Consider the following 22,384-nt stretch of genomic DNA (forward strand, 5'->3'; position numbering starts at 1 on the left):
TGCGAGTGATTTTGTAGTGCCATGGCATGTGCCTAATGCTATCAGGAAGGGAGTAATGTGATGGGCCTCAATTTTTGTGGATTCATGCTGAACTGATTGTGTAATTTATACGCGTGAATTGTGTACCGTGCATGAGTGCTTGAATTGAATTTCATGGTCGTGCTAATATGTGAGTTGGGCATATTGAAATGTTGATTGGACATGGTGCACTGTGAACTAATTAATTGGCGTTGTGCTATTGAATGTCCATTGTGAAATCGTGAATGCCCGAGTGTGAAGTTTATGGCCATGAGTTTGCATCACGAGCATTGGCACGGCATGTGCATTTACAAGTGTGCTCGAGTGACATGTGCATTGTGATCACCTAAAATGCCCTGATGCGTTTAACGCGGGGTTCAGATGAAAATTGGTGCTTGTGAAGGTGTGATCACAATAAACCCTGATGCGTTTTACGCGGGGTAGTGAACCCGTCCTGAGGCGTGTTACGCGGGACGATGCCCGGTTTACCGGAAGATGACCAACCTGAGGCGTTTTACGCGGGTAATGTGTCATGAGCCTGATGCGTTTTACGCGGGCTAAAGATCGATCTCGAAGTGATGGACCTGATGCGTTTTACGCGGGTCGGACCTGATGCGTTTAACGCGGGTCGGAGGAGAAATTGATAAATGGCAAGTGTGCTAGAGTGCAAGCGTACGAAAATGCATTGATGAGGCGTGAGCACGCGTATGAGCACGAGCATAAGCATGATATGCGTTGTGACCAAATGATGTGTACATGTGCTGCGATTGGGTCCTATGTTTTATGCTTGAACTGTAAGTACCTAATCTGCAGGCAAGGTGAGTGTTGGATTTGGGCCCGAGGGCCTAAGTCAATTATGATTTGCTTGGTGTGTTGATTTAGTACTCGTAAGGAGGTGCACTTTAGCCTAATTTAGGTTTAGGGAATTACTCGCTGAGATTTATTCTCACTGTTGTTGAAACCCAATTTTTCAGACCCCCAGCCTTGAGGATGGCAGGCGTATTGAAACGTTTTGGGAGGAGCCCCGGCTAGATATAGTGTTTGATCGCCGAGCCACGTACCCGCCTTTGATTTTTGAGTGTGGGCTGTATATGAATATTGTATATGTTTCCCGATGTCAAAGCAAGTGTATAATTATCCGTGCTGGTTGTTGTATGGCTATCCTTGGTTAGGTGTATTTTAATGTACGGGTGGTTTTAATTACTTCCGCATGCAAGCATAAATCTCTGTGTTGGGTGTTGGGTCGGCGGCGCGTCCTGGGACGTCGCACACGAATTGACCTTTGCGAGGGATGTGGCGCGCCGAGGAGTGCGGGGCGTGACATCCCCGTTTGATTTGGTATCAGAGCAAGGTTAGCTCGATTCATTTAGGTCGAAGCTTGGAGTGACAAGGAGCGATGACCATGGGTAGTCAGTAGGGTGACCTCGTGTGCTATGTGTACCTCCTGACTGCTTGTGTTTGATTGAGTGCTTGTTTTAGTTGACCCGTAAAGTGCAGGTGCGGCAGGACCCGAGGTAAGTACGCGAATCTCCTTGGTTGAAATGTTGTGCTATTGTGTAAATTGCATGCTGGTTGCTTGACTGCTGTTAGGTATACCTGCCTAGGACCTTAGATCGGTTTAGCTTGGTTTAGGTTTCTAATTCCTGAATGAGATTATAGCATGTAAGTGAGTGGTGTGACCTTGTGAGTTTGAGTAGTTGAAGTTGAGGTCGAGGTCGAGGTCGCATAGGTCCGCAAGCTGGAGTTGTAGAGGATCCCAGGGTAGATGGAATTATGAGGGCACTCGAAGAAGTTGGAATTTTAAATGGGAATGATGGGAACCAAGGTTAAGAGTAAGTTAATGCAGTCAGACAGATGCAATAGCTAGTTGAGCAATTTTCGAAATTGAAACCTCCGCAGTTTGATGGGAAAAGTGACCCCGAGGCTACGTCACTTTATGTATAAGAGTCGGAAAAGGCTGTGCAGTATTGGGGGATACTTTGGTAGGGGACTTCAATGGGAAGTAATTTTCGGAGAGTGCACAAGAACAGAAAAAGACAGAGTTTCTCCTGCTTCGCAATCGGATGTCAGTCGATCAGTATGAGGTCAATTTTGTAAGGCTAGCCAAGTACGCACCAAGGATGGTCAAGGACCATGTGGATAGGACAAAGAGGTTCTGGGATTGATTGAAATCGGAGCTTTGCAATCAGTTATTACTTTTGAGTCTTAAGGGATTACAATGAGCTGTGTGAGAGGGCTCGATGGGTGAAATGGATATGAGTGAAATGGCTGCCGCTTCGGGACCGCGGTACGCGCCGGTTAGGGACAATAGGAACTTGGGAAAAAGGTCTATGACAGAGAATATGAGACTTGTCCCTCCGGTAAGGAAGAACTTGGAGAGCCGAACTACTACTCCGACACCATATGTAGGTCTTGTGGAAAAAGACATAGAAATAGCCATTGCCAAGGTATAAGTAGAGCATGTTGTGGATGTGGACAGCAAGGTCATCGAGTGAGAAATTGCTGAACCGATAGATTAGACCACTGATGCAATCACATCGATCACAGGTAGGACATTAAGCGAGAGCTGCCCTGAAGATTAATCAGAATCGACTAAGGGTGTAAGGAAAAGTGCACGTTTTGGCTGAGAAGGAAGAGAAAGATGTGCCTTGAAAGTCGGTATGCGTTACGAGGTGATATTGGGTGTAGTAGGAGATGGATTTGAAGCTATCACTTGAGTGGTCATGAAAGACTTATAATTAATTTTATGGTAAATAGGCGCAATCGGTATAAGGATTTATGGATTACTGATGATGTTTTTGGACGGGTTTGGAAGGATAAGTGTTACTTAGAAATTTCTGATTTTGTAAAGGACCGATGTGATTCGTTTTTGGGAGATTGTTGGATTGAAATTGGATGGATTGAGCTTGGTCTTTAAAGTATAGAAAGATAATTATTTTGTGGCTGACTAGTTGGTCGAGGAACCAAGGCTAAAGGACATAGCCCATGTGTGTAATCTTCCCGATGTCTTTCCTCAGGAATTGCCGGGATTGCCACCTGATAGAGAAGTGGAGTTTGTGGTTGAATTAGCCACAGGAACGGAACCGATCTCGAAAGCACCTTATAGGATGTCACTGTCGGAATTGAAGGAATTGAAAGTCCAAATGCAAGAGTTATTAGATAAAGGCTTCATTCGCCTGAGTACGTCTCCATGGGGAGCACCAGTTTTATTTGTGAGGAGGAAGGACAGATCGTCAAGGTTGTACATTGGCTACAGACAGCTGAATCAGGTAACCATTAAGAATAAGTACCCGTTACTATGGATTGATGACCTGTCTGATCAGTTACAAGGGGCATTGATGTTTTCTAAGATCGACTTAAGGATTGGTTACCACCAATTGAGGATCAATAAAGAGGACGTGCCGAAGTTGGCACTTAGGACGAGGTATGGGCACTACGAGTTTACAATGATGCCGTTTGGACTGACGAACGCCCCTACAGCCTTATGGACTTAATGAACTGAGTATCCAAGGAATTCTTAGACCAGTTCGTCATTGTCTTCATCGGTGATACCCTAGTGTATTCAAAGAGTCCCGAGGAACATGAGGCACACTTGGAAAAGGTTTTAAGGATGCTAAGAGAGCATGCACTGTATGTTAAGTTTAGCAAGTGTGAATTTTGGCTGAATCGGGTAGCGTTTCTCGGACATATAATTTCCGGAGAAGGAATCTCCGTGGATACGGCAAAGATTGAAGCAGTGATGGATTGGCCGAGATCGACAATAGTTACTGAGGTGCGGAGCTTCCTAGGACTGACAGGGTATTATCGACGATTTGTGGAAGGATTCTCAGCGATAGCCACTCCATTGATGATGTTGCTTAAGAAGGAAAACGAAGTTCCAATGGACGGGAAAAGCGCAAAGAGAGTTTCCAGGAATTGAATATAAGCCAAGGGCGTTGGATGGAGTTGCTAAAGGACTATGATTATGATATATTGTATCATCCCGGTAAAGCCAACCGGGTAGCAGATGCCTTGAGTCGGAAATCGAGCATCGCGCATTTGTTGGTCAAAGAGTGGATTTTATTGGAGGGAGCGTGGAACTCGGAATTTAAGTTCGAGATAGGACACCTCTCTAGTCTGATGGCGACATTAAGGATTGGACCGGAAGTGCAAGCCAAGATTAAGGCGTTGCAGTCTATGGACCCTGAGATTCAGAAGATTTTGGAGATGGATGGCACTAAGAGGAAACCGGACTTCTAAGTGTCCGAGGACGAAATTCTTAAGTTTCGAGGACGTTATGCGTGCCCGATGATTGGGGACTTAAGGAAGAGATTTTGTCGGAGGCTCACAGGAGCAATTATAGCATTCACCCGGGCAGCACTAAAATGTACCAGAATCTTCGCCAGCACTATTGGTGGAATGGAATGAAAGTGGACGTGGCCAAGTGTTTGACGTGCCAACAAGTGAAGGCACAACATTGTAAACCTGGCGGAATGTTGCAACCGTTGGAAATCCCAGAATGGAAATGGAAATACATTACAATGGATTTTGTAACGGGATGGCTAAGAAGCCAGAGCGGACACGACTCTATATGGGTGATAGTAGATAGATTGACCAAGTCAGCGCACTTCCTGGCGGTGCGAAAGGACTTAGAGCTAGAAAGGCTGGCAGAGTTATATGTGCGACAGGTTGTTCGTCTTCATGGAGTACCGGTATCAATCACTTCGGACCGTGATCCCCGGTTTACTGCGAATTTTTGAAAAAGTTTGCAATCGGCCATGGGGACTGGGTTACAATTCAGTACGGCCTATCATGGGCAGACGGATGGCCAGTCTGAGAGGACTATTCAGACTTTGGAGGACATGCTGAGAGCGTGTGAGTTAGATTTTCAGGGCAAGTGGGAAGAACAGTTACATTTGGTGGAATTTGCCTACAATAACAGTTTTCAGCAGAGTATCGGGATGGCACCGTTTGAAGAACTATATGGCAGGGCGTGCAGAACACCTTTGTGTTGGAATGAAGTGGGGGAAAGAAGTATAACGGGTCCAGAGTTAGTTCAGCAATCGGTGAAAACAGTAAAAGTTATTGGGGAACATCACGGGACGGAAGGCGCCATATGGGAAAGCGAGGAAGTGATGCGACACCAATACCCCCCCCCCCCCCCCAATTGATTGAGTAGTCGAGTTTGGATTGTAAATTTCGAGGACGAAATTTTTGTAAGGGGGGAAGAGTTGTGGCATCCCGAATTTCGGCCCATTTTTGGGATTTATAAAACGCGTAATTTGTCAGTGTACTTATAGTAAAATCTCGCCCGGGAACTGATCACTCCCGGTTATAATTTTAAATTAGAGATTTCGCTAGAATCGCACTCGATCAAATTTGACCGTTATTTAGACCCCGAACTTGGCAGTCGATTTTCGGAAGTTTCGGGACGAAATAAATTGGACGGTGTCGATATTGTTGTGGCCAGCGTTGAGATTGTCAGGAATGATGGAAAAAGGGGAATTTTTGACCACGTATGAATTTGGACTAGTAGACCTCCCTCGTTATGATTTGGTCTAATTAATTTGGCCTTTGTCCCTTTTTATGTGCGAGGCTTATTTTGGACCGGTAGACCACTTTCGGTTTTTAATTTGGGCCATCGGATTGCAAATAATATTTGAATGTTCAAATATTTTCTTTTATTCTCTCTCTCTCTCTCTCTCCTCTGTGCGCACGTTTTCCCCCCCTGCATGCGTCCCCTCAGCCCATGCCCAGTGCAACAACCCCCCGACACACTCCCCTCTCTCTCTCTCCTCTCTCCTTCTTTTCCCTTTTCTTTCTTCTCCTTCTTCCTCTTCTCCCTTCGCCCGACCGGGTTCCGCTCGTTTCGTCTTGCTCGTCGACCACCGACCAAGCTTGCCTCCAGCCCCGTCGCCGCCGCCGCCGCCGTCGCCCCGATCGAGCCGCGCCGCTATCTGTCGCCGCGACCGCCCGTCGCCGGCCCGCTCGCGAGGCGTGCGAGCAAGCTGTTGCCTCGCTCCGACCGCCGCGACCTAGGCGCTGCTGGTCGCCCGGCGGCTGTCCTCCGTCACCCGGCCTCCCGTGAAGCCGCCGTGCCGCCTCCGCCTGCCGCGAGACCAGTTCCCCCCTGTCTCTCTCCTCCCCGGCCTCTCCCCTGTTTCGGTTCTAGCGAGCCCAGCCATCCCCGCCCGCCGCCGGCTCGCTCCGTCGCGGCTCGTCCGGCCAGCCCGCCGGTCCGCACCCCCCTCTCAGCCTCCATCTCCCTCTCCCTCTCACCGTATCTCCCTCTCTCCCGCTCCCCCTCTCCTTCTCGGCCGCTCAAGGGCTTCGCCGGAGCCGCCGCTCGCCGTTACTGTTCCGGCCCGGATCCACCACCTCGCCCAGCCGTCCAGCCATCCCATTCCTCTCCCTCCTTCTGGCCATGTCCCTCTCTCCCTCTCTAGGCCGTGGAATCGCCTAGACCGTCGCCGCCGCTCGCCGGAGCCGCCGCTCGCCGCCACTGTTCCGGCGCGGGACCGCCACTGTCCAGCCACGATTGCCACGTGTTCAGCTGGGTTTGGAGCTTATGACACCAAGTGAGTTCGACCCTAAACCCTAGTTAGGCTTTTATGCGTTTCTAGATGAGTTTTAGGGGTTAAATTAGGGTAATTTTGGGGTTTCGTTGTGGCGGATGTTGGGGCTGATCTTGTGGCTATTTTACGGGCTTAGTGTGATAATTTAATTGAAGTTTAGTGGCCCGTATAGTGCTGTGCGGTGGCTGGGCATAGGCGCCTTAAATTGGGTGAAAATGTGAATTGGGCGAGTGCAAATTGAGGACCGAGTGGAGGCCGCTAGGGGCTGATTTTGTGGTGCGTTTGGTGATTGAGAATGATGATTTAATTGAGGTTTAGTGGACTATAGTGTGCTGTAATGTGGCGAGGCATAGGTGCCGTGATTTGGACGGAATTGTAGATTTAGCGGGTGAAATTGGGAGACCAAATGGTGGCTGTCTTGGTGACTATTTTACGGGCTTAGTGCGACAATTTAGTTGAGATTTAGTGACCCGCGAGGTGCCGTGAGATGGCTGGACAGATTGGTTCGGAACGGTCCAAGTTTGGAGTAAGTTCGGGCTTTAAATATGGATTTTAGTGCGCGCCTCATTTGGTCTTTGTGGTGGCTGATTAGAATGATGTTTTGGGAAGTTTAATGGGGCATTTTGAAGATATTTATTGGCCTAAAATTAGCGGTATAGTGGCTGTCCATAACGGATTGAATTGGACAAGGCGCGATCTATTTGGAGTTAATCTTGCAATTACCGGGAATGATCGCATTGATTGATTGACTGGCTGATTGGCCTTTATTTGTGGTTGGATTTGTGATGTCGTGTCACATGTCTAGCGGGGCTAAGAAGGGAATAGCTTGGCGGGCCTCGAATGCGCGAATTCTTGTTGACCCGGTTGTGTGAATATGTGCATGGATTGTGTGTCAAGTTTGTGCCATGGCTGTTTTGGTGGCTGTTCTACGGGCTTAGTGCGATAAATAAATGGAGGTTTAGTAGCCTGAGAAGCGCCGAGTATTGGCTGGACAGATCTGAATCGGATTAGCCCAAGTTTGGGAAGTTTCGGGTTTAAAATGTGGATTCTAGTGCGCAACTTATTTGGCATTATGGTGGCTGATTAAAATGGTGTCTTGGGGAGTCTAGTGGAACATTTTGAGGTCATTAAATGGCCCGGCGCAATTGATTTAGTGGCTGTCCACTTTGGAAATTAGTCGGACAAGGCGCGATTGAATTGAGGTTTGGAGTGTAAGTGCCGGAAATGATGGATTGACCGAACTAGTGGTTGAATTGTCCCTAAATGCGAGTGATTTTGTAGTGCCATGGCATGTGCCTAATGCTATCAGGAAGGGAGTAATGTGATGGGCCTCAATTTTTGTGGATTCATGCTGAACTGATTGTGTGATTTATACGCGTGAATTGTGTACCGTGCATGAGTGCTTGAATTGAATTTCATGGTCGTGCTAATATGTGAGTTGGGCATATTGAAATGTTGATTGGACATGGTGCACTGTGAACTAATTAATTGACGTTGTGCTATTGAATGTCCATTGTGAAATCGTGAATGCCCGAGTGTGAAGTTTATGGCCATGAGTTTGCATCACGAGCATTGGCACGGCATGTGCATTTACAAGTGTGCTCGAGTGACATGTGCATTGTGATCACCTAAAATGCCCTGATGCGTTTAACGCGGGGTTCAGATGAAAATTGGTGCTTGTGAAGGTGTGATCACAATAAACCCTGATGCGTTTTACGCGGGGTAGTGAACCCGTCCTGAGGCGTGTTACGCGGGACGATGCCCGGTTTACCGGAAGATGACCAACCTGAGGCGTTTTACGCGGGTAATGTGTCATGAGCCTGATGCGTTTTACGCGGGCTAGAGATCGATCTCGAAGTGATGGACCTGATGCGTTTTACGCGGGTCGGACCTGATGCGTTTAACGCGGGTCGGAGGAGAAATTGATAAATGGCAAGTGTGCTAGAGTGCAAGCGTGCGAAAATGCATTGATGAGGCGTGAGCACGCGTATGAGCACGAGCATAAGCATGATATGCGTTGTGACCAAATGATGTGTACATGTGCTGCGACTGGGTCCTATGTTTTATGCTTGAACTGTAAGTGCCTAACCTGCAGGGCAAGGTGAGTGTTGGATTTGGGCCCGAGGGCCTAAGTCAATTATGATTTGCTTGGTGTGTTGATTTAGTACTCGTCAGGAGGTGCACTTTAGCCTAATTTAGGTTTAGGGAATTACTCGCTGAGATTTATTCTCACTGTTGTTGAAACCCAATTTTTCAGACCCCCAGCCTTGAGGATGGCAGGCGTATTGAAACGTTTTGGGAGGAGCCCCGGCTAGATATAGTGTTTGATCGCCGAGCCACGTACCCGCTTTTGATTTTTGAGTGTGGGCTGTATATGAATATTGTATATGTTTCCCGATGTCAAAGCAAGTGTATAATTATCCGTGCTGGTTGTTGTATGGCTATCCTTGGTTAGGTGTATTTTAATGTACGGGTGGTTTTAATTACTTCCGCATGTGCTTTAAATCTCTGTGTTGGGTGTTGGGTCGGCGGCACGTCCTGGGACATCGCACACGAATCGACCTTTGCGAGGGATGTGGCGCGCCGAGGAGTGCGGGGCGTGACATTATATGATTGAAGAAAGATATGTTAGAAACTAACTATATAAGAACATATTTAAGAGACTTTCCTTTTATTCATTTTTTTCAGAAATTATGAACTCATGGTGCATTTGTTTGAGGTAAAGTGTCTTCTCGGAACTAGTTTTAAAAACTTTCATATGTTTGGTTCGCCGAAAATTATTAGTCAACCAAAACACTTTCCGATCAAGAACGGAAGTGAATTCCTAAATTTAAGAAGGTGAAAACACTTTCCGGTCCATTTGCATCACCCCGTCTTTTTTTTCTTTTCCTTTTCTTCCTTTTTCTTTTCTTTCTTTTTTTATTTTTTTTCTTTTCCTACTTCCTCCTCCGCCAGTTGCTAGGCCTCAGCGACGGTCAGTGACTAGCCACAGGTGCAAGCCGACCTCGCCGCGACGAGGTTGAGGTCGCCCAAGGCCAACCAGGTTGGCCAACGCGGTGGCCTACTATGGCTATTGCCAAGGCCGGTGACCGGCAGAGGAGCAAGAAGGAAAAGAAAAAAGAAAAGAAAAGAAAAAAGATAAAATAATAAAATAAAAAATATTTTTTTTGCCTGAGATAAAGTCATGAGATTGAAATCATTTTATAAACGAGATCCAAACACCAAAAAATATTTTCGATCACATATCACCAAACAAAGAAAAACTTATTTTTTTCTTGAAAAATGATTTTCCGAAAAGTATTTTCCTATATCACGAAGTTTTCCGCAAAACAGACGCACCCTTAATAAAAGATAGATGTTTAAGCATAATACAATAGATAAGCTAATGATCATTGGTCAAATGTGTTGATACCTCAATTCTGGCTAGTTCATTTAGTCATTTATTGCATGAGAAAATTAGAGATCGATCCCTAAACAAAAATACCATTTGCATAGATCACATTTGGATCTCATTCACACCATGCATTGCACGTGCAAATCTCATGGCCTCTCCATGACGTTACCACAGACTATCGCACATGGGATCACCTCCTATAGATAGCCGGCCATCGCATGCTCATGAATTCAAAAGATGAAGATAACAATAGTGGCCGTAAATCTTGGTGTGGTGAAGAACAAAAGGGATAGAGCAAATCTGATGGGGAACATTCGCTCAAGAATCCAAGTGGTTATCTCAAGTGAGTTTGATTTGAATCAAAATAAGACAAGATTGATCCAGGCCAAGAACCGATCGCCGGTTTGACATTTGAAAATAGCGCCAAAGGAGATTTTTGGATCGGAACTTCTCTTTTGAAAGAAATCGGTTACCAAAGGTGAGTGGACTTCGGATTAAGGAACCTGGGAAATCTTGCATGTTGGCTCGTATGTTGTTGCAAGAAGATAGAATTCGTTGGGCTTTCAATTTTTGAAGCATGAACTCATCTCCACAGCCACCTTTATTTGTTATAGTGGGATTCTTGAAGATCGCAATTTTCTTTTCAAATTTCACTCGAATCCTTAGCCCCGTGGTTCTTGAGAGGAGGAAGAAATTTGGCGAGATGGGTTTTTGAGAGTTCACGCTTTTAGGAGAAGTGCACACGGCCAGGGTCTTGACCGCGCCACTTCAAGAGACGGGCGAGCGTACATTCTTTCCCCGTCGATTCAAGATTTGGACAAGAGTACGAAGGCGCCTTGGCCTGGCGTTCGATCGTTTGTGACCAGCTTCCGATTGGTTCACCAATTTCCTTTGTTTTGTCAGAATTAAGGCAATCGAATTGTCGATCGATGTTCGTATTCATCTTCCGCATCATGACCAGGTGATTCATGGTAATTGCTTTCTGGCAATATGCTTCTCTTCGCTGTCATCGTTGCTCTTATGTTTATGAATAGGATTGGGATGGGATCATCACCAAGCTTGTCACCACTATCACTGTTGCTGTGAACGTGAGTTTTTGGGTGAGCTCAAGGCCGAGCTCGCCCTCCTCCGCATCACCAAGGTCATTGGTGGTGCGCCGAACAAGCTATCCAAGAGGTAGGTCATTGTTCTCACTTGATTTTTACGATTTGGAGGTCTTGGTTAGAGCTTTATATTTTTTGTAGATGGTAATATTAGATTTGGGATGATTATCAGCTTTGGTTATGCGGGTTGAAAGATAGTCATGCACTCAACGTCAACCAACTTGCACCAAGAAAGGACTGTAATCCCCTAAGCACTGACGATGAACAAGATTGCTATAGCTTCCAAAAAGAGGTCACGCTGCCATATATCATACTCTTTAATAAACAATGTGACCAGATAATGTTACATAGGCATTAATATGATATGATGTTGTCTGCTTGTTAAAGTGGTTGTATAGGTCAATCATCTTAGTATTAATCTCGCACTTATTCGAATGCCATTCATCATCAGTATCGAGATAGATTGCTGAGTGATGACCATATTCAAATCTGCACTACCTACTGAGATCTAAAGAACTCGCAACTTCCTCCGTCTCGTCATCGTGGACCCCATTATTCCTTTGCAGCTCTATCTCCCTCGCCGCAGACCTCCACTTGGTGTATTTACCAAAAAACTGACCCATCTCCTCCCACATCTGCCCCAACGTTTCTGACATTATCATGTAGAAGAACACCTACGCGATGCTCGCAATCACTGCAAAAAAGAAGAAGGCCCCGTCTATGGCAATCACCTTATAAAATCGATAATAACGTCATTGATAACACTCCACTCACCACCCAATTCAAGGCAACGTCGATTGCGTATCTCTGCGCATGCAGTCTCAGCGAGGAGATCTCCGAGTTACACACCAATATGATTGGCCCCATCCTGATCAAGAAGAAGATCATGCAGGACAACACTAAGGTGATGGAAATGGCCACTGCTCACATAAGCTTCGTGTGGCTGTGGTTGATGATGGTGAGGCATATTCCGAGAGAGGCGAGCAATAAGATCGTCGCACCGATGCTACTTGTCAGCAACGGTCGGCTCCCCACCTGGTCGAGGTAGAAGATTGCGATGAGGATAATCATTGTCTTTATGAAGCTGACTACAATGATTTTATCATGAGGAGTTTTTTGTCGAAGGAGGTAATGCTGGCCTTCTCGAAAATACGAGTGTTGTAAAGGACGACGGCATCTATGCCATTGGCATTTTAGAAGAATTGGATACCAACGACGTAGACAAGGATGTGGTGGATGGATGGGGTAGGGTGGAGGAGGAGCTCCTGCCATACACTCTCCTCAGTGCTTTGTTTGGTGACCTTGACGACGTCGTCATTGCACTCATCAGGTGTTTTAATAAAGGGACATTTCTACGAACTAAAGACGGATTGAGAAGTTTGCATAAATGATGCATTAACAAAATCCCTGAGGAGTGCAATGACAACATTGTCAATGTCACCAAGCGGAGCATTGGGGACGGCGTGTGGTGGGATCTCATCCTCCACTTGACCCTGTCTGTCCGCCACATCCTTATTTACGTTGTTAGAATCCACTTCTTTCCGTAGGCCCTTGGTATCGATGCTGTCATCCTCTACGGCGCTTGCATTTTCGAGAAGGCCAACATGACCTCCTACGATAAAAAGCTCATTACGCCATTGCAGTTGGCTTCGAAAAGACAATGCTCTTCCTCATTGCCACCTTTCTCGACATAGGCCGGGCGATAGCTATTGTTGCTAAATAGTTTCGACGGGATGATCTTCTCACTCGCCTCCCTCAGAATGTGCCTCAACATCAGCAACCATAGCCACATGAAACTGTTATGGGCGGTGGCCATACGTATTGCCTCGGTGTTGTACTACGTAGCATTCTTCTCCATTAGGGTGGGACCGATGGGTGTACAGCTCGAAGATCTTCCCGCAAAGGCTACGTGCTCAGCGGTGTGTAGCCGACATGGCGGTGAACGGGATGGTGAGCGGAGTATTATTAATGATGTTCTTATCGCTATACAAGGCAATCACCATCAATGGGGCCTTCTTCTTTTTTGTGGCAATCACGAGCATCACGTGGGAGCTTTTCTACACGATGATGTGGTAGATACAAGGGCAGACGCTGGAGGAGATGGAACAGTTTTTCGGTAAATACACCAAGCGTAGTTCTGTGGCGAGAGAGATGGAGATACAAAGGATTAATGAAGTAGACGGCGACGTGACGTAGATGGCGACGAGGGGCAACGACACACTTGCGCCACATGTGCGACACGAGGAAATTTAGTGGAGGCCAAGGAAAAGAGAGCGTGGCCCAACTACATGATGGGGCTGGGCACAAACGGGTGAAGCAAAAAAGAAAATCAAGGGAGTTACTTGATTGCAGATCGAACTTTAAAAGCTTAATATTTGTTTTTAGTGATATAACTGGAAAGTTCAACTTATGCATTGACCTCTTTCAACTAAAGGCAAAGTTCAGCGAGCAACAAAAGATGGCGAACTTTCTCAGGCAACACGTCAACATCGACAATTACCGTGTGAGTGATATTCTATCTACGAGGATGTTGATTTTCTAGTTCAAGCGAAACAAAAAGGAATGCTAATTTTCCAATCATAATTGTGAAAGGGAAAGAAGGTTTGTCTCAAAAGAAGAGTAGGAACTTTGCTGCAGATGTCTAGACACAAAGCCATTGAAACGAAGTTACTATGTACAAAACTAAGATAATGCTATGTTCAATTTCTATGAACAGCTCTCCACCTTATTTTCTTGTCAAGGAAGTGACAACTCTATCTTGTTTCAATCTTGTTCTCGGCAAAAATCTTCATGATTCCAAAGTGTCAGACTTGTGCAACAAGGTCCTCATTTAGAAGGACATTGCTAGGCTTCAGATCGCAGTGCACAACATGTTCCAGTTGGCCATGGTGGAGATATTCGAGTGCCTTTGCAACGTCGACCGTTATATTCACTCGCGGATGGAGACTCAAGTTATAGTGGACCATTGGGCACATATTGCAGCACCCGAGCTCTCAGATTAGTGTTTGTGTGGCTACTGATCATCTTGACGAGATTTTGGTGCCAATTATGCAGAAAACCTCACATTCTGTGCAAAACTTTTCAGAGCGCCTTTGATATGGAAATTCAGTAATTTGACCGCAACGTCTATCTCGTTGGCCTGAGTCCGTTTGTGTACAGAGCTAAAGCTTCCTGCTTCGAGCAAATTGCTTTCGCTGAAGTTGTTAGTAGCCGAGTAGAGCTCCTGATATGATATTATCAGGTGGTTAATTGCAGGAGACCTTTTTTACCAGTGTTTAGTCGCTTTCTGAGCAAGCAAATGACAAAGACTAAAAGTATAGCTGATACAATTGGCATCATAATGTATAGTAACCGGAGCCGCTTGTCCCTTAATGATTTCTTTCTATTTACTTTGCGCAGTGGGGCTTGAAAAATTGCATTTTCACAAAGTGCTTTATTTCCAATGAACGAGAGAATCGAAAAATTTCCAAAGGTTCTGCCATTAGGAATATCTCCTAATAGCTTATTAAAGGACAAGTTCAATTTTTGCAGATATGTTAGTCCTTCCAGGGACTTGAGTATCGTGCCGGATAACTTGTTGTAGGAGAGGTCGAGGAAATCCAATCCTTTGAGGTCACCAATTGATTGCGGTATCAATTCTAGAAACCAGTTCTTTGACAAGTTAAGAGAAGCAAGGCTCTTCAACTCCTGGATGGAACTTGGTATGGCGCTGTTAAGTCGATCCAAGAAGGATCATTGCTCTCTATAGCTGTCATTTTCCCCATCTCAAGTGGTAGTCATCCATTGAAAGAATTGTGACTATTGAGGAATATGAGTTCTTGAAGGCTCCACGGACTGACCAGTTGTTTCCAATGCAATTTAAGATGGACACTGATATACTATTTTGCTGGAGCAGCAACTATCCTAAACTTGTCAAGTTGCATATCTCAAGGGGAATCGGTCCCTCGAGATGGCCGTTATCACGGTACAGCCTTTGCAAGCTGTTGTAGTCCTCCAATAGATGACAGGATGTTGCCGTCTAGATTGTTATCGCTCAACTGTAGAAAGTCAAGCTCTTCAAGAAACCCATTTAATTGGGAATGTGACCTGTTATTTGACAATGGGGAGTGACTAGAATTTGTAGGGAAGTTGAGAAGTTTTTGATAGATTCCAGTGTGGAGCCACAAAGCCAGTTTTCTTCCAGAACCAAGGTCTGCAGGGATTGGCAATTAGACAAAGCAGAGAGAAAACTGAGCTCCGAACCACAAGTCTCTCCTGTTAGCTAATAGACTGAACTGTGAAGTATCTAAGGTTCTTCAAGTTGCCCAAACTCATAGGTATTAGTCCGCTGAGTTGATTGATCCCGGCATCAATAAAAATTAGGTTCGAAAAATACTTCAGGATGTTGTTGGCAAAGCCATTGTTTGCTAGAAAGATTTCTTCCAAATTCGGAAGGCTTAGATCGCTACCTGAGGGAAGGCTTCCGGAGAGGGAATTGTCCATCAAAGAAAGCAGTTGGAGCAAAATAATATTGAAATCCTCTTGAGGCACTTTGCCTGTTAGCAAATTATCCTGAAGGCTCATTTCATTCAGATTGACAAAAATGCCAATCTCACTTTGAGTGTCACCTCCGATGCAGTTATATTCTATGTACAGTTGGTCCAAACTTGACATGTTACTGATGGTTCGATGTATCGTACCAGTCAAGTTGTTTGGACCGAGATGGAGCTCCTGCAGCTTTTGCAAGCACTTTGCATTGGGTTAGTGTCTCTGGTAACAGGCCACTGAATTGGTTTTCAGACAGCAAAAGCTTCTGAATGTCAGGCCAGCGGTAGCATAGATTGGAGGGAAGACTCCCCGAAAGATCATTATACGTCAACCTGACACTTATGAGCGACCTACTGAAAAGTGTCAAAAGGAATCGAACCTGTGGATATGCTGCCCAGGAAGCTCAGAATTTGACCCTGTAAGTTGTTGAAGCCACTAAACTGTTGTTGCAACTTTGGGAAGGCGCCAAATTCTCTCGATATGCCACCGTTAGCCTATTCACAGCAAGTGACATCAATTCAAGATTTTGGCACAGCGTTAAGTGAGGAGGAATGTTTCCTTTGAACTGGTTTGACTGGAGTACCGGGTCTTTCAGGCGGCGTAAAGTACCGTTTTTATCTGAAACCGTGGCATAGAAACTGTTGTTGCAAAGATCAAAGAGAAGCCAAGAATGAGAGATTGCCAAGGTAAGGAGAGACTTTTCACTGGAGACCGGTGGAGGAGAGGTCTAAAGTCGTGACTCTCTGCCTGCGGTTGCTGCCGTCCATTCACAGAAGTTAGCTTCCACAGTCCGATTGCCACCTTTGATCGTGTTGTCGGGTCGACTTCGGTCGCCAATTTGAAGTGGAGGAGAGCCTCTTGATCAGTGAAGTTGCTGGAACAAATGATGGGCTGAAACATCAATAAGGAAGCGAACAGAACATCTAGAAATGCTAAAAAGATGAACTTCTCCATAATGAAGAGTCTCTTTGATTGAACTTGGAGAACCCCCTAAAGCTCCACTGCACGAATGTGATAAGGTTTTGTGATAACTAGGCAGAGTCCGCTTGTTACTTCGACTATAAGAGTTACTTCACAATTTTTATCTATTAAAAGATATTTCTATAATCTTAAATCTTATCTTAAAAATTTATAAAAAATGCATGTTGTGCTGCTTATTTGACAAAATTTTCAATGGGATAAACATAGTTAAACATTGTTTTGTACTTTTACTTTTTACTTGTAATTTTTTAGATTTGACTTTTAAATAATGTTATTCACCTTAATGATTTTGAGTTAAACATATTGATATTTGAAATCTATTTAGAGTTGTGTAAAATCTTTTAGTAAACTTTTGAAAGAAAATAGTTTTTAAATTCGGAGACAATGTCATGAATACTTTCAATAAGTCCATCCAAGCATGTCCAAGCATCTCTGGGCTTTGTTTGTAATGTGTTATTACATGCAATGCTCCGTATGAATGAAAATATTGCAATATATATGATATTTACTTATATCATGAAAAACGGCACGTGTATTATCGTTAGAAATAAATTGTAATGGTATGTTCAATATAATGGACAATATTGTAATGTAAATATTATTTACGAACTAACTACACAAAGATCCCACATTTAATTTGAATGAAATTTTTTTTCTTTATAATGTTGGGTCACGAGGGTGGAGACCCGATTTCTTGATCCATGGAATATTCTGTAAGTCCCATGAACCATTTAGGTTTAGATTTTTAGTACGTGCAGTGCCCCTGGCATGGAGTAATTCGCACGTTGTTGATGGGATTTGAACGGATAACCTCTAGTTTTTAAATTGGTAATCCCTCATATGCCCCAGTCACATATTCGCACTTAATTTAACTTTTACCTAATGTTCATGTATTGTAAATTTCTTGACATGACATAGTAATTGTTATTTATCAAGTTATTTATCAAACTATCTATGTGTTTCCAAACTAATGTAAATTCACCACGTGATGTCTCAAACTCTTTTGAAAAATGTCTTACATATTTGAATGTTTTTCTTCATAAGATTATAAAACCATATGCTCAATGCATATCCCTCATGTTACTAATAAAGAAAGTAAGCACGTTTTGACGATAAATTGTTGCAAAATACCACATTTTCAAACAAAAACAAAAAAAATATGAATTCTTTACTTATTTATTATTTTCTACTTTTTAAATATGAACTAAAGGATTAGGCAAAATAATTATCAATATTCCTATCGTGCCGAAGGCACAGATTTACTACTAGTATATATGTTCAAATAGGTAGAGCACTCCAATTGATAGAAAACACTTCGGATCGGGTTCTAGTAGCATATGGTAACATGGTTATTAGAATCATGATTTATATCATACGATTGATGACCTACGATAGTGATTTAGATCATAGCAAATGTACTAAACGATCTCAACCATACTGAAATTGGATTACAGATAAAACCATTTTAGATTGCCCGTCAAGATCATAAAATTTTATTCCTGCACGTTAATTCACAAAAGTAGCCCATACAAAAATTAAATTTGGGCCGAAATTAGTAAAGCCTAGCCTAAAATATTTAACCCCAAACTCCATATAGCACTTCAGCGACAAATTTGTTGGTAGTATTAATACTGATTTTGTGTTTGATAATGAATTTGATTAGGAAGGTCAATGGGACCAGTTACAATCTCAATCAAGATGTCGAGATGACAGCTGATGATTTATTTTAGGTTTTCTTATTAGTAATTTTTTTTTGTGCCTTGATGGCATATTAGTGAATTTTATTTATTAGCTTTTGTGTTACGTTTTTAACTGTTTGATATGAAAAAGACATTATTGAACTATAGTGTAATTTAAAATAGGGGTAGTGAAGTTTTCCATTGTAGACCTATTTTTATACCACTAAGGTCTTGTTCAATTTGTTTATCACTTACAAAAAGATGGGTGATATTTTTTAGCATCTTTTTTTATAGTTGGAGATTTCACGATTTAATCTTACAGAGCAGGTAGTGATTTTACTAAAAATAGGGACTTTAGAAAATATGTACGGCAATCAAGAAACCGACAACATCGTATAACGTCCCGAATTCGACCCACTTTCGTAATCAATGAAATTGATTTATTTCTCATTTCGTTTTAGTAAGTCTCGCTCGGAACTGATCATTCTCGGGATACTGACCAATAGGGAAAGGCTAACTAGGAAAACGGTGCGTGGACACAAGAACTCGACCGTGAATTGAGTCCGATTCCGAGATACGACGAGAGAATATTTTGTGCCAATGTGGGCCGGTCCAAGGAGGGTGACGGATTTGGTTTGGCCGACAGCGTACGATCGGATAGCGGGTGATTCCGCACGACCAAGAGTACGCGCGCGGCGAACGATCCCGAATTTATTCTGAACGACCGCGACCCCCGGGACTAGTGATAAATCCTCGTGTTCTCTGGGAAATCGACATCGTCACGACTCGAGTAACCCTAGGTCGATACGCGTAACCCCTAAATAGCCGCCCGTTAGTGAGAGACGCTAAAACTGCAAATTGAGCTAAATCGATCGTGGAATTGAGTCCGGACTTCGGTGTCGAATTTCGTGAGCGTGCGCGACTATTTTTGCAAGGACGATGTCATTTTTATGTGGCCAATCATATTTGGGATTAGTAGAGTCGAAAATTGGAAATTCGACCCGGGACCGGAAAATTACCGTTTTGCCCTTGTGCCCTAAGCTTGGATTCCGAATTTTGGGATTATTTGGGGAATATTTTGGGGTTTTATATTAGCTTGTTTCAGCCCAATAATGCTGGAAATTGAGGACCATAATGCCCTTAGATATTTTGTCTAGATTAATCCCAACCCTTGGATTAGGGGTCATGATGGTCATTTGTGGGTTAGTAGCTCAACCAGTCTACTCACTCACTCTCTCTATACACTCTCTAGTCTCTCTCTCTCCCCCTCATTTCCTCCCATCACCACCGGCCATCCCCTCCTCTCTCCCTCTCCCGTGAGCTCTCCCTCTCGCCGGTCTCCTTGCTCGGCCGCGTGAAGCCGCTCGCCGGAGCAAGCCGCCGCTCGCCGGAGCCGGGGCCACCGCCGACCACCCATCTCGCCTCACCATCACCGCCCCATCCCCCTCTCCTCTCCCTCTCGCCGTGTCTCTCTCTCCCCTCTCCGCCGTTTGAACTGCCGCCGAGGAGCCGCCGTGCCTCAACTCAGCCCGCCCATTCTCCCCACCTGTTCGGCTTAGTTGGGAGCTTAGGAATTCAAGTGAGTACAACCCTAAACCCTAGTTAGGCTAATCTACATTTCTAGATGAGTTTTAGGGGTTAATTAGGGTAATTTAGGGGTTAAATGGTGGAGAATGTTAGGGGCTGATATTGTGACTCATTTGGTGGCTTATGATGATAATTTAATTGAGGTTTAGTGGCCCATATAATGCTGTGCGGTGGCTGAGCTTAGGAGCCTTGATTTGGGCGAAATTGTGGATTTGGCGGATGTAATTTGTGGACCGCATGGTGGTTGTTTTCATGGTAATTCTTGTGGTCTAATGTGGTGATTTGGAAGTGAATTTAGTGGCCTAAGGTGGGCTGTTCATGGCTGATTTAGTGTGGATTGAATCCGGGCCATATTTGATTAATCATGGCCTTAGTGGAAATCGTCGCGTGTTTTGTGAGCGGACCATGAGGAGGTTGAATTGAACGCGAATTTACGTTAGTAGTTTGATGCCATGTTGAGTATTTATGTGGCCGTGACTTGAGGGAGCCTTGGGGGTCATGGACTTGTGAATTTTAATGATTTAATTTCGTGTTTTCGTGTGTCAAGTTTGTGCCATGGCTGGACTGGATGATTTAATTAGTTAGGCTCGTGATATATTGAATTGAGCATATTGCGTTGTGAATTGAACAAGTGGTGTTGTGCAATTGAATGCTCATTGTGAAATTCTTGAATGCCCAAGTGTGAACTTTATGGCTATGAGTGTGCATCTCGAACCTTGGCATGACATGTGCATATGCGAGTGTGCACGAATGACATGAGCATGTGATCATCTAAAATGCCTTGATGCGTTTTACGCGAGGTTCAGATAATAATTGGTGATTGTGAATGTGTGATCACATAAAGCCCTGAGGCGTTTTACGCGGGGTATTGAACCCGTCCTGAGGCGTGTTACGCGGGACGATGCCCAGACTACCGAAAGATGACCAACCTGAGGCGTTTTACGCGGGTTTTGTGTCATGAGCCTGATGCGTTTTACGCAGGCCAAAGATCGATCTCGAAGTGATAGACCTGATGCGTTTTACGCGGGTCGGAGGAGAATTGGTAATTGCAAGTGTGCAAGAGTGCAAGTGTGCGAAGTGCATTGTTGAGACATGAGCACGAGTATGAGCACGAGCATATGCATGACATGCGTTGTGACCAAGCGATGTGTGCATGTGACACGATTGGGTTCTGTGTGATTATTGTGAATTTATAAAGTGCCTAACCTGCAGGGCCAAGTAAGTATTAGATTTGGGCCCGAGGGCCTAAGTCATTTATGTTTTGGATAGTGTGTTGTTTGGTGCTTGTTAGGAGTGTGCATCTCGAACCTTGGCATGACATGTGCATATGCGAGTATGCACGAATGACATGAGCATGTGATCATCTAAAATGCCTTGATGCGTTTTACGCGGGGTTCAGATAATAATTGGTGATTGTGAATGTGTGATCACATAAAGCCCTGAGGCGTTTTACGCGGGGTATTGAACCCGTCCTGAGGCGTGTTACGCGGGACGATGCCCGGACTACCGGAAGATGACCAACCTGAGGCGTTTTACGCGGGTTTTGTGTCATGAGCCTGATGCGTTTTACGCAGGTCAGAGATCGATCTCGAAGTGATAGACCTGATGCGTTTTACGCGGGTCGGAGGAGAATTGGTAATTGCAAGTGTGCAAGAGTGCAAGTGTACGAAGTGCATTGTTGAGACATGAGCACGAGTATGAGCACGAGCATATGCATGACATGCGTTGTGACCAAGCGATGTGTGCATGTGACACGATTGGGTTCTGTGTGATTATTGTGAATTTATAAAGTGCCTAACCTGCAGGGCCAAGTAAGTATTAGATTTGGGCCCGAGGGCCTAAGTCATTTATGTTTTGGATAGTGTGTTGTTTGGTGCTTGTCAGGAGATGCATGTTAGGCTAGTTTAGGTTTAGGGGGCCTACTCACTGAGATTATTCTCACTGTTGTATAAACCATCTTTTCAGACCCCCGGCCTTGAGATGTCTGCAATACCTATTCGTTTTGGGATCCCTTACCGGACAGACCGGGAGGAGACGGTGTACCCCGCAGGGAACGGGGATTTTTATGTTAGATATCTGTCTACAGTTTGGGTTGATGCGGGCGAGCAGCTTGACCAGGCCCACGGGTACATAGGGTGGTGTACCAGGGATCTTACCGGGACTTACGGGCCCCTTCGATCTTTTGAGGTCCCGTTCAGCGAGTCAGGGGATGTTGACCCTCAGTGTCCCGATGGGGATTTGGTGAGCCCTGACCATGCGTCCGAGGAGAGCTCTAGTGCTGACTTAGGGCACGAGCCGGAGGTTTGGGAGATGGACGAACCAAAGCAGATGGAGGAGGAGCCGGAGGATAGGGACCCAGACCCGGAGCCGATGGATTTGGAGGATGAGCCAGAGCCGATGGAGCTGGACCTCGAGTTGGAGGCAGTGCATGAGGAGGACGGTTTAGACGAGGAGTCATCCGGGGTCAATACCGATTTGGAGTCCATGGAGTCCAAGCCGGAGTCGTCCGAGAGTTCTTCCGACTCGTCGAGTTCTGACCCA

General features: G+C 44.8%; 1 protein-coding gene across 1 annotated transcript; it reads right to left on the reverse strand.

Annotated features, from left to right (window-relative positions):
• Nucleotides 1-15,028: 15,028 nt before the first annotated feature.
• On the reverse strand, nucleotides 15,029-16,550 carry LOC130137884 (uncharacterized). The gene is made up of 3 exons (XM_056310393.1): nucleotides 16,206-16,550; nucleotides 15,976-16,090; nucleotides 15,029-15,261 (listed from the first exon to the last, which is right to left on the reverse strand). The coding sequence occupies exons 1-3, from the start codon at nucleotides 16,548-16,550 to the stop codon at nucleotides 15,029-15,031; spliced, it is 693 nt and encodes a 230-aa protein (XP_056166368.1).
• Nucleotides 16,551-22,384: the final 5,834 nt, after the last annotated feature.

Source organism: Syzygium oleosum, unplaced genomic scaffold, assembly GCF_021117445.2.
Source record: "Syzygium oleosum isolate NSW1041296 unplaced genomic scaffold, Sole_v2.1 Sole_v2.04, whole genome shotgun sequence".
NCBI lineage: Eukaryota > Viridiplantae > Streptophyta > Magnoliopsida > Myrtales > Myrtaceae > Syzygium > Syzygium oleosum.

Excerpts from the sequence above, each read along its gene's own strand:
- LOC130137884 (XM_056310393.1), bottom strand. The coding sequence starts at position 16,550 with ATGGAGAAGTTCATCTTTTTAGCATTTCTAGATGTTCTGTTCGCTTCC. Across the intron at positions 16,091-16,205 it reads CACGGTTTCAGATAAAAACG|GCTAACGGTGGCATATCGAG; the intron begins GTACTTTACGCC and ends TGCTGTGAATAG. Across the intron at positions 15,262-15,975 it reads CCTGGGCAGCATATCCACAG|ACCTTGGTTCTGGAAGAAAA; the intron begins GTTCGATTCCTT and ends CAATCCCTGCAG.